This window comes from Argopecten irradians, chromosome 15 (genome assembly GCF_041381155.1).
Source record: "Argopecten irradians isolate NY chromosome 15, Ai_NY, whole genome shotgun sequence".
Lineage (NCBI taxonomy): Eukaryota > Metazoa > Mollusca > Bivalvia > Pectinida > Pectinidae > Argopecten > Argopecten irradians.
The window spans coordinates 1,119,583-1,132,493 of NC_091148.1; the positions used below are offsets into that span (position 1 = coordinate 1,119,583).

At 36.7% G+C, this 12,911-nt stretch overlaps 2 protein-coding genes across 2 annotated transcripts; both read left to right on the forward strand.

Moving 5' to 3' along the window:
- Window positions 1-3,272: 3,272 nt before the first annotated feature.
- LOC138309598 (uncharacterized) lies at window positions 3,273-6,112 on the forward strand. Its single transcript, XM_069250821.1, has 3 exons — window positions 3,273-3,281; window positions 4,414-5,100; window positions 5,384-6,112. Exons 1-3 carry the CDS (start codon window positions 3,273-3,275, stop codon window positions 5,936-5,938), a joined length of 1,251 nt encoding a protein of 416 aa, XP_069106922.1. The 3' UTR covers window positions 5,939-6,112.
- A 2,370-nt stretch (window positions 6,113-8,482) lies between these two features.
- On the forward strand, window positions 8,483-11,402 carry LOC138309412 (uncharacterized). Its single transcript, XM_069250601.1, has 3 exons — window positions 8,483-8,652; window positions 9,816-10,505; window positions 10,792-11,402. Exons 1-3 carry the CDS (start codon window positions 8,644-8,646, stop codon window positions 11,344-11,346), a joined length of 1,254 nt encoding a protein of 417 aa, XP_069106702.1. The 5' UTR covers window positions 8,483-8,643; the 3' UTR covers window positions 11,347-11,402.
- Window positions 11,403-12,911: the final 1,509 nt, after the last annotated feature.

A 12,911-nucleotide genomic window follows, 5' to 3' on the forward strand; every position in this document is an offset into this window, starting at 1 on the left:
TCTTTCTGGTGGTTCTATCGAAGGATAAAGTTGAATAGGGTATCGATATTTGTTTCATGGACCGCTTCGCGGTCCATTCCAAATATCGATACCCTACTCAACTTTATCCTTCGATAGAACCACCAGAAAGAAACTTTAATCCTTAAATAATACACCGTAGGAAACTGGATAACGCGCGGTAAATAGAACGACGGCGGGAAACAAAACTCGACCCGCCTTATTGGGAAATTAACTTTTCATATATTTCAATCAAATTGTTCAGAAGGTGATGATAAGTGTAGTATTAACGCTAATTAAGCTACTACATAATGACTTTAGCTAATCTACAACATTTTCACTATCGTTTTTACATTCCAATTTTATAAACCAAAAGCCATTACGTAAAGGTAGTGGGCCTTTAATCAATCTGTCCGCAAAAGACGTCCGTCACAGACATGGATTCAGGATATTGAAATTTCCTATGTTACGAATAACTAGATTGGCTGAAATGAATAATTTTGACCTTTAATGGTTTCAAGGTCACAGGGGTAAAATATTAAAAATAACTCAACTCATGTTTTTTTAATTGATTCTTGAGATATGTATATATCCCTGTGTAATATTTATTTCAATCTTTTTATTGTCTCGATGATTCTAAGACGACGTCTATAAGATGGTTGACTCTATTAGTCTCCGTCCGTATATGTAGTGGTACGGAACACAGGGACTTGTAACGTAGGTTGTGAGAAAGTCTGTTGTGTATACATGTGTACTAGGCCTATATACTATATAAAAGGACTCAACAGTATATAACTGAATGTAATAGGTTTTAACCCCCTCCCTCCTCCTTTACGTTTCCTATTTATAATATTTTTGAACTACATGTAATAAAAAAATGTTTCTTAATATCCTTCCGATGCTGGCGAACGAAGAGAAACGTAATTAAGAAAGCAACAGATTGACAGGAGAAAGATACCAAGGCACGGGATGTGATGAACTTTAAGTAAAGCAGCGAGACAAGAACAGCGATCAGTACAACTTCAGTCGTCAGCATCGGGAGTGATCACAAATACATAGACTTCAATAAATTAAGTAATTATATACATTTATTAAAATAAACTCTCTCTCCCTCTCCCTCTCTCTCTCTCTCTCTCTCTCTCTCTCTCTCTCTCCCTCTCTCTTTCTCCCTCTCTCTCTCTCTCTCTCTCTAAAATCTTAAATATGTATATTTTGCCATTTTTGTATTCTTTGTTATATAATTGATTATAATTCTGTAGGGAGAGGGCTTCATATAAGTTGGAAAACTTGTGCCCAATCCCATTGTATATAAAAATTACACAATAAAATATGTTTAAATCAAACTTCATACAATGCTAGCATAACAAAGCAATAATAATAAATTACCATACATTAGAAAATGTCATTGATGGCATTGTGTTGTTTGCAATACTTGACCCGTGTATTGTAGCTATGGAGCTGAAAAACGAGCAACCCAAGAGTTGATACAAGTAAATACGTTTGTTTTCACCTTCTGATGTTTATTCATGTCAAATCTGTTATTGTTGGCAGCGTAGTCAATAGACATTCTGGTCAGTAAAATGGTATCGATTGTGTCCGACTAAAGGAAACTTGTTAACTTATAAAGTCTTTAGGCTGTGTGTGGAAAAAAGTCCAGTTCACTTTGACGTACTATTCACATTAAATTTTAACATCTTGTATTTAAATCAAGACCACCATTGTCGACATCTCTGACTTCTAGGGGATTTGTTGTGGAACAAACACACGTGCGCTAGTTCGTGCTGGTCGTGTCGACGTTAGTCACGTGATACCATTCAGAATTCCGACACGATTCGAAGGTTCTGAACATGGCGGTGATTGAAGGCGCTTTATTCAAAACAAGCAATATATGATCCCGATTTTCGGCTCTCTTACAGGCCGACATATGCTTTTCGGAAGCTAATTAGTTAAATGTCCATATTCAAATATCAAATGTTTTAGCGACAAATCGTTACAGTGAAATTCTCATGAAATATAAAATTAAAAAAACACGCATGATTTCCACCTACGGGTATCTTATATGGTCTGCTAACTGCAGAGTAAGTGAACAGAAGATTTTAAAAATTCGGCAAAATAAAGTGCAGGATTTAATTATGTACACACAGCTTTTACACCTTAAATAATACCTGTATGAAAGTATATATATTTTAATCTACACAACATTTGTATTATTGTTATGGTATGGCTAAGCGGATAATTATGTAATAAGGTCGTACGAGTTATCTCCCTTGCATGTATATATGTAATCCTGAATTTGGATGAACCGGAAGTCTTGTTTTGTAAGTTAGTTGAAAAAAGAAGAGAATAAAGATGAAAGATGGAGTAAAGATCTGAAAATAAATTTCCTTTCCCCCGTTGCCCGCTACATTTGGTGGTTTGATGAGCCTGTAAATTGCCAAAAAATTGGAATTACACGCCTCTAGATTTTGTTTTTACCTGAAAAGAGATTAAAACCAAACATCAATGTCGTGATAGCGGAAAAGAGCCTATTTAGACATAGGTATAACATTAAACTTTTGAGCTATTTTACCTCGTGCCGCGGCTATCAATTTCTGCTGCTACAGTATTGAGTTTTTCCGTCTTACACGCACATTCAAATCCCCTCTAAACCATTTATTTCGATCCCATTTTTTCAAATGTGAAGCCTGTATAAAAGTGTTTAGATTGAATTCACCAATCTAGGACATATACATTTGATTTTTATGCATATATTAAAACATGGGTTTTCTGCTTAATAATCGGTATTACTGTACACTGCTTCCTTACCGGGGACAGAAAAAAGTTTCATACAATAAAACATTAATTTACTTTCTAAGCATTGGTGAAACACTACTGTTCCGTGGGTAACTTATATAGTTGGATTCTTGGCCGTGAGTTGAACACCGAACAAATACTGATCACGTAAGCTCCCCTAGACAACATTTTTCAATGTAAGAAAAGTGTTTCCACGAGCGTGAATAGCGTAGCCCGGTTTGTACGATTTGTCCCGGTGTACCTGGGAATCATGCGAAACAAAGACATGACGTCATAATATCAAATCTAATGTCACGTGACTTGGTGACTATGACGTCAGACGTAGTTACATCGGCAACCAGTGTAACTTACTGCAGCGCGCTTTTCGGAGCAGCATGAAAAGTCTCATAAAACTCTCAAATAGATCCAACAACGTGAGCATATATTTACAGAAAGCATCCCAGACTTGTGTTGAACATACTGCGTCTTGTCACCTTAACAATATGGAAAAGGTATGTACTGGGCTGACAGAATTGGTCATCCTGCATGATTTGTTTTTCATAAATAATTGTTGTAAAACAAGGTTTCAAGTTAAGGACACAGTTATCGATGTACATTAAGATTTTAGATAGAACTTTAGTTTATCAGCATTTCGATGATTTGTAATATGTTTTACACAATCGGTTGGAAATTACTATACCTGCAAGCTAAACTTTACTGTATGAACCACTATAACACAAGATAAATAATTCACTTATTATATATAGTACGGTAGTTGGTTTGTGCTATTTTGTCTTTCCGTCTTTTCGCCTCGAAAGACGAAAAATTAATAACTAAACTCTCGACTTTTCGGGGCGAAAAGACGAAACTAAAAGACGAAGATTCACAAACCTTAAATTTTGTCTTTTCGTCCCAAAAAGACGAAGAGTCAAACACGAAAATACGAAAGTGATGCACACTAATTAGTACCATAAAAATCTTGCCTTTTCGTCCTTTCGTTCGGAAAGGACAGAATATAAGGTTTGTTGATTTTCGTATTTTCGTCCCGACAATACAGAATTTAAGGTTTGTTGATTTTTGAAGAAGGAAAGACGAAAAATTAAGCAGCTAATTAGCGTGCATCAATTTCGTCTTTTCGTGTTTTATTTTTCGTCTTTTCGCCTCGAAAACACGATATACAGAAATGGTTAATTTTTGTCTGTTCGGGGCGAAAAGACGTAATGGCAAAAATCACCCACCGTTTAAAGTAATTACAAATTTGGAAGTGATAATGATTGAGCAAACTTTGTGCCATTTTCGTTTCGAAGCGAAGCTTTTCAGTATCTTCGCTTCTTCAACCGATTTTGTTGCATACACACCCTGGCTGATGACCATAGTCATATTTGGTGATTAAAAAGTGTTTCATCCTAAACCCATGTCATGTATATATACCCACCGTTTTAATACCTGCTGTGAATTCGGCGTTTATATAAGTTATATACTAGACTTCAAATGCCGTTAGCTATGACAGTTTTAGAGTTATTCTTCTATATAGAGTAGATAATTTTTATCCTGCGTTTATATATATGTAAAAGAACACCATTAATTCCTATCTATTATCAATCAGTGAAAAAAATAACTGAGGTATTATGTTTCTTACAACAGAATAATCATCACTATCTGGTCAGCCAGTATCACGAGGTTTACAAAGATGAAGGAAATTATCATGGTAGAGTGTTAACTAATGGAGGGAGTGATGGCTGGAAAACCGGAACCGTGAACTGTACCAACATTGGAACTGAGCCGTACCTCCCGAACACCTACAGTTGGAATAATACCAACATGTATCACGGATACACGCAATTATCACATTGTGGTCAAGTCACTGGAGGAGTGGAGGCGCCGTGGTACCACGGTGTCAAACATACCAATGTCACACACCGTCAGAACGGCGTGTTAGGATGGCACCCGGACAACCAAATGTCAATGGACACAGACCAGTACTACTGGAACAAATCTGGACTGTTGTACCAAAATATCTATGACGTCAACAACACCAAAGAATCGTACCCTTTTCTCAATTCGACATCAGTTTATGGAAGCTGTCGTCAAGGCAACAGATCATTGGTAAACGATACCATTAGTTTGAGAAATGACACTGAAGTCCAGATGTATCGCGGAAATGCCACATGGTCAGACAACATGGATACACAGAAAGGCGGGAACGCGTCACAAGGGCAAGGCATGTCTCGTGGTGTCAAAGGTCAATGTAATGTTCAACTTACAGGGCAGGACAAATGGGACAACGTGAACTTTAAACAGCCTTACCAACATCGAACTTCTCAATCGCAGGTAAATTCTGATTTTTGTCTTAAACTTTTGATGACAAATTGATTTGTGCTGTCATTTCAATTGTCGTTTAATTCTCTGGCAGACTACACTATGCTCGATGAAGAGCAGAATGGCCCAACTGTATTTTTTGAATATATTTTTTCTTTGACAGACAGTAACGCAATGATAGCTTGATTAAAAAAGAAAATTTTGTCGCAATCAGACTTCATGTCGATTTTATTATTCCGCAAATTATTTTTTTTTCATTTTCTGGAGAAATATTTTAACACTTTGTATTTTACAGAACATCAATGCCGTACAACAAGGTCAGGAACAACAAGATACCGTGTCACGCAAGCGGAAGTGCTCTGACGAAACTGAGGCTAAACAACACAGGGACCAGCTCACCAGTGTACCTACAGTTGATAAGCGCGCCCTCTACAGTAAATTCCGTGTAGTAAAGAAAACGGACAAATCCACGCCATGTATAGAAAGTCCAAAAGTCACGCCGTTGTTATGTCGAGTCAAACTTGACGACAACAGCATCGTTGACGTCAACAACGATGATGGTCTACCAACGAACACCAAAAGGTCAAAGGTCATCCCGACCTTGACCCCGACAAAGTCAAACGAGGCGGCTGCAACTATCTGTAATATCAAATTCATTACTTTGGAAAACATGAAAGTCGTTCGACGAAAACTGGAGGTTGTACTTGCTGTAAAGCAAGGAAAGGAGAGGCAGGAACGACTCAAGTTAGAGGCCAAGGTCAGAGCAAAGGTGAAGGTCAATGTTAAAGAAAGGATGAGAAAAGACAGGACACACACTGACCGCAAACGCCACGTAAAGATTGGACTTTAGATGCAAACGGAGCAACAAAATTTGTCAGAAGAACAAACTAAAAATATTTGATCTTTTAAATGAACTATTTCAGACTTATTTATTCATGTTTTTTTTTATATTTTTAATTTTTTTTTGTTTTAATAAATATACTTTAATTTTTTTATAACGACCTTGTTTAGAATATCATGTATGTTTTGTTAGTTTTGTGTAAATATCTTTGCATACTGATACTATATAAAGAAATATCATAATAAATATAAAAACTCTTCTGGTTCAACACGAGTGGCCCAAGAGTTGAACCCTGAAAACCACCCATAATCACCATTCAAAATCGCTCTTTGCAATTTTCCGAGGATCCCATGTAAATGAGCTGTAGAAGAATGCCAGACAAACCTTTTTTTATACATGTATTCGAAAATATATAAAGTATTGCCATGAGACTATTGTGGATCTATACATGTACGTTAATTTATAAAAGTATTCGCGCTTTATTTTGCTGAATTTTACAAATCTACTGTACACTGACTATTTCTTCATTTCCGGATCCGGTTTCATTACTAAATACCGCCTGGAGTGGTCCGTCTCTATGGATTGGTGTGTACATATTTGATATCGTTGTCACCCGGGAATCACGTGATCAAAAAAGTGAGCTTTCCATGAATCAAATCATAAAAAACTAGATTTACGCAACTTTCCACTTTTTGTTTATATGTTTCTCAATGCTGAACACATCCTGCGGCCTAAACGATATCATATGTAAGTTCCTTTTGCTTGAAAATTACTTAAATCAAAAATATTAGCGATTTGTAATGATAGATTTCCGCAAGTGACTATACAGTAATTTTTTGAATTAAAACAAGCGACTATACAGTAAAGTAACAGGCGACTATACAAAACTATTTCGTGTATGCATATTTTAAGATATGTTTTAGCCGCTTTCTAATTACGAATGATGTAGAATAAAGAAACTGTAAATAAATAAATAATCAAATTACTCATATAAGTTACAATTATAACTAATATTTCAGGAAAAACGGGGGAAACGCAATTTCCTCCGAAAACACATCGCAGTTTTGATCGTAATTCAGTGATTACACTTTGATTCTTATCTATTGCTAACATTATTTTCAAAATCATGTTCATGAATAATGTTACACATATTTGTAGTTACGAATAATGCCGATATTTGGTGTTTTACCGTGCCTGTTTTCATTCATCCCGCTTCGATACTCACAAGTGACGATACACTTCCGTTCATACACTGTGGTTATGGAATGGCTAAGCGGATGCTTATGTAATAAGGTCGTACGAGTTATCTCCCTTCCATGTTATATTATTTAATCCGGAATTTGGATGAACCGGAAGTCTTGTTTTGTAAGTTAGTTGAAAATAGAAGAGAATAAAAGACGGAAGCTGGCGGCAACGTGTTTTGTCATGAATATTCTCCCAGCCAAGCGAGTAAAGACTTGAAAATTAATTCCCTATCTCCCGTTGCCCGCTACATTTTGTGGTTTGGTGAGCCTGTAAAAACCATGTTACCAAATTTTTTTTTGTTCTTATTGCGAAAAAATCTAATTTGTTGTTACACCCCTCTAGATATTGTTTTTACCTGAACACAGATTAAACCCAAACATCAATGTCGTGATAGCGGAAAGGAGCCTGTTTCGATATAGGTATAACATTAACAGTGGCGTAGGAAGATGAAACGTAATCGGGGGGCAAAGGTCCTCAATATTTTGTAAACCCCCTACCTTTCCAAATATTAGATGAATTTACGAGCGCCCGAAGGCGCGAGATTTTGGTGTTTGGGGGGTCCGGGGGTCTTCCCCGGGAAAAGAATTACGAATTAGAATGGCTGAGATGAGTTTCACGATGTATTTTAATGATTTTAAAGCGTTCTTACCATGGTAATTTTTCGATTTAAAGTTCCCTGCATTTAGAAGTCATAATTGTACTAATTGTGTCGTCATATTATTGTGCAACCCTGCTCGATCTGAACATACCGGCTTCACACCATCGGCACATTGTTTTGTAACTCAATATAATAATGAAATAATTGTCTTGCTAAGACATATAAACAAAGTAATCTTTTAAGAGACATTTTTTGAAATACAAATGTAGTACGTAGAATCCCTTAATGGACATTTTCAGTGTAGTTCATGTGTATTGAATATCTACTATTAAAAGTTTGGACATTATGTGCTGAAACGTTTTAGGAAATGCGTCGCGCAGCGGAAAATTTTTTAGAATGAAGAACGAAAAATGTGCAGGAGGACCCTTTTTTCTTTCAAATATGCATTTCTAGAACATTTCAGTCGGCGAAAATGGGGAGGGGGGGGGGGGCAAAAAGACATGTTAAATTTATGCAAATGTGAAACCTGTATAAAAGTGTGTTAGATTGAATGCACCAATTTAGGACATATACATTGATTTGTATGCGTAAATAGCATAGCCCGGTTTGTACGATTTGCCCCGGTGTATCTGGGAATCATGCGAAACAAAGACATGACGTCATAATATCAAATCTAATGTCACGTGACTTGGTGACTATACGACGTCAGACGTAGTTACACCGGCAACCAATGTAACTTACTGCAGCGCGCTTTTCGGAGCAGCATAAAAGTCACAGAAAACTCTGAAAGAGATCAAACAACGTGAGCATATATTTACAGAAAGCATCCCAGAATTGTGTTGAACATACTGCGTCTTGTCACCTTAACGATATGGAAAAGGTATGTAATGGGCTGACAGAATTGGTCATCCTGCATGATTTGTTTTTCATAAATAATTGTTGTAAAACAAGGTTTCAAGTTAAGAACACAGTTATCGATGTACATTATACAAAATGTATGTACATTTAGATTTTAGAAAGAATTGTAGTTTATCAGCATTTCGATGATTTTTAATGTGTTTTACACAATAGGTTGGAAATTACTATACATGCAAGCTAAACTTGACTGTATGAACAACGATAATACAAGATAAATAATTCACTTATTATATATAGTATTGTAGTTGATTTGTGCCATTTCGTCTTTTCTTTTTTTCGCCTCAAAAAAGACGAAAATTGAATAACTTAACTCTTGCCTTTTTGGGGTAAAAAGACGAAACTAAAAGATGAAAATTCACAAACCTTAAATTTTGTCTTTTCGTCCCAAAAAGACGAAGAGTCAAACACGAAAATACGAAAGTGATACACGCTTATTAGTACCATAAAAATCTCGCCTTTTCGTCCTTTCATTCGGAAAGGACAGAATTTAAGGCTTGTTAATTTTCATCTTTTCGTCCCGAAAATACAGAATTTATAAGGTTTGTTAATTTTTGAAGGCGAAAAGACGTAAAATTAAGCTGCTAATTAGCGTGCATCAATTTCGTCTTTTCGTGTTTTATTTTTCGTCTTTTCGCCTCGAAAACATGATATACAGAAATGGTTAATTTTTGTCTGTTCGGGGCTAAAAGACGCAATGGGAAAAATCACTCACCGTTTAAAGTAATTACAAATTTGAAAGTGATAATGATTGAGCAAACTTTGTGCCATTTTCGTTTCGAAGCGAAGCTTTTCAGTATCTTCGCTTCTTCAACCGATTTTGTTGCATATACATTGTACACCCTGGCTGATGACCATAGCCATATTTGGTGATTAAAAAGTGTTTGATCCTAAACCCATGTCATGTATATATACCCACCTTTTGAATACCTGCTGTGAATCCGGCGTTTATATAAGTTACATACTAGACTTCAAATGCCGTTAGCTATGACAGTTTTAGAATTATTCTTCTATATAGCGTAGATAATTTTAATCCTTCGGTTATAAGGACCACCAGTAATTTATATTCTCTATTATTGATCACTTACATGTAAGCCATTAACTGAGGTATTTTCTTTCTTACAACAGAATACTCATCACTATCTGGTCAGCCAATATCACGAGGTTTACAACGATGAAGGACATTATCATGGTAGAGTGTTAACTAATGGAGGGAGTGATGGCTGGAAAACCGGAACCGTGAACTGTACCAACATTGGAACTGAGCCGTACCTCCCGAACACCTACAGTTGGAACGATGCCAACATACATCACGGATACACGCAATTGTCACACTGTGGTCAAGTCACCGGCGGAGTGGAGGCACCGTGGTACCGCGGTGTCAAACAGACCAATATCACACACAGTCAGAACGGCGTGTTAGGATGTCACACGGACAAACAAACGTCACTGGACACAGACCAGTACTACTGGAACAAATCTGGACTGTTTTACCCAAATATCTATAACGTCGACAACACCAAAGACTCGTACCCTGTTCGCAATTCGACAGTAGTTTATGGAAGCTGTCGTCAAGGCAACAGAACATTGGTAAACGCTACTACCATTAGTTTGAGAAATGACACTGAAGTCCCGATGTATCGCGGAAATGCAACATGGACAGACAACATGGATACACAGAAAGGCGGGAACGCGTCACAAGGGCAAGGCATGTCTCGTGGTGTCAAAGGTCAATGTAATGTTCAACTTACAGGGCAGGACAAATGGGACAACGTGAACTATAAACAGCCTTACCAACATCAAACTTCTCAATCGCAGGTAAATTCTGATTTTTGTCTTTTTGCCTTTTGATGGCAAATTCATCTGTGCTATCATTTCAATTGTCGTTTAATTCACTGGCAGACTACACTATGCTCGATGGAGAGTAGAATGGCCCAACTGTAATTTTTGAACATATTTTTTATTCGACAGACAGTAACGCAATGATAGTATGATTAAAAAAGAAAATTTTGTCTTAATCAGACTTCATGTCGGTTTTATTATTCCGCAAATAATCTTCATTTTCTTTTTCTGAAGAAGTATTTTAAAACTTTGTATTTTACAGAACATCAATGCCGTACAGCAAGCTCAGGAACAACACGATAGCGGGTCACGCAAGCGGAAGTGCCCTGACGAAACTGAGACTAAACAACACAACGACCAGCTCACCAGTGTACCTAGAGTTGATAAGCGCGCCCTCTACAGTAAATTCCGTGTTGTAAAGAAAACGGACCAATCCATGCCATGTATTGAAAATCCAAAAGTCACGCCGTTGTTATGTCGAGTCAGACTTTGTGACAACAGCATCGTTGACGTCAACAACGAGGATGGTCTACCAACGAGCATCAAAAGGTCAAAGGTCATCCCGACCTTAACCCCGACAAAGTTAAACGAGGCGGCTGCAACTATCGGGAATATCAAATTCATTACTTTGGAAAACATGAAAGTCGTTCGACGAAAACTGGAGGTTGTACTTGCAGTAAAGCAAGGGGAGGAGAGACAGGAACGACTCAAGTTAGAGGCCAAGGTCAGAGCAAAGGTCAAGGTCAATGTTAAAGAGAGGATGAGAAAAGACAGGACACACACAGACCGCAAACGCCACGTAAAGATTGGGCTTTAGATGCAAACGGAAGAACAAAATACCCATGTCAAGTTTGTCAAAAGAACAAACTAAGAATATTGAATCTTTTATATGAAATATTTTAGACTTATTTATTCATTTTTTCATATCTATTATTTTTTGTTTTAATAAATAAACTTTAATTTTCTTATAACGACCTTGTTTGGAATATCATGTACGTTTTGTTAGTTTTGTGTAAATATCTTTGCATACTGATACTATATAAAGAAATATCTGGTTCAACATGAGTGGCCCAAGAGTTGAACCCTGAAAACCCTCCATAATCACCATTCAAAATCGCTATTTGCAATTTTCCGAAGATCCTATGTTAGTGGTTGTAGGAGAATGCCAGACAAACAAAACCTGGACTATTTTTAGTATATGTATTCGAAAATATATAAATTATTGCCATGAGACTATTGTGGATCTATACATGTACCTTAATTTATAAAAGTATTCGCGCTTTATTTTGCTGAATTTTACAAATCTACTGTACATTGACCATTTTTTCATTTCCGGATCCAGTTTTATTTATTACACTGCCCGGCATTGCTAATGTAGTCTCAAGTACAACGTGGAGTTGACCGCCCAGCAACTAAAATGTCACCCTAAATACCACCTGGGTGGACCGTCACTGACCGGCAACTCCAATGTCACCCTAAATACCACCTGGGTGGACCGTCACTGACCGGCAACTCCAATGTCACCCTAAATACCGCATGGATGGACCGTCACTGCCCAGCAACTCAAATCTTATCCTAAATACCGGCTTGAGTGGACCGTCACTGACCGGTAACTCCAATGTTATCCTAAATACCGGCTTGAGCGGATGTCACTGCCAACAACTTATTACCTTCCTAAGTGGACCGAGTTCAATAATTTGGTATTTTATCTAGAATAAGATATTGTAAAGGATTTAGACTAAAGAGTATATGCTAAACTTCAGATTGCGTAGCCACAGGTATAAGATTATATTTATCGCATAACTATTACATATAATTTATAACATACAATTTCTTGCGATATTTAAATTCCCGTCAATAATGAAAACATCAACAACAATAAAAACGTAACATATTATTTGATTCAGACAAATTCTTATTGTTAAATTTAGGCACAAGTTTACACAACATGGAAAGCCCTTTCCTCACAAATAATGATTTCCATAAATAAAAATGTACAGTATAATAAATATAATTATGTGTACAGTATATTGAATATTCTAATATCAGGGTGAAGTGATGATAAGTCGGAGACGATGTAAGCTCAGACTTTTGAGCTTCGTTTTCAACGATAATTTTCAGAAATAGATTTAATATGTACTGACTACATAGGTTTTAGAAAGGTAGATTTATATGATAGCATGTAAATTGTTATTCCAGGGCGCAGTCACGGTTGAACAATGCGAAGGCAATGCTATTACCTGCCGAATCCCCACCAAAGCAACTTGTCTCGTCAAACAATTCCGGTCGCGGCACTATCAAACTTTCCCAAACTAATTTTTTACTCAAGTCTATGTAAAACCATATACTTGAGTAAAATATTTGTCTGAGAATAGTTTTATG

Coding starts and splice junctions, on each gene's coding strand:
- LOC138309412 (XM_069250601.1), top strand. Junction 10,506..10,791: donor ATCAAACTTCTCAATCGCAG/GTAAATTCTGAT, acceptor TGTATTTTACAG/AACATCAATGCCGTACAGCA.
- LOC138309598 (XM_069250821.1), top strand. Junction 5,101..5,383: donor ATCGAACTTCTCAATCGCAG/GTAAATTCTGAT, acceptor TGTATTTTACAG/AACATCAATGCCGTACAACA.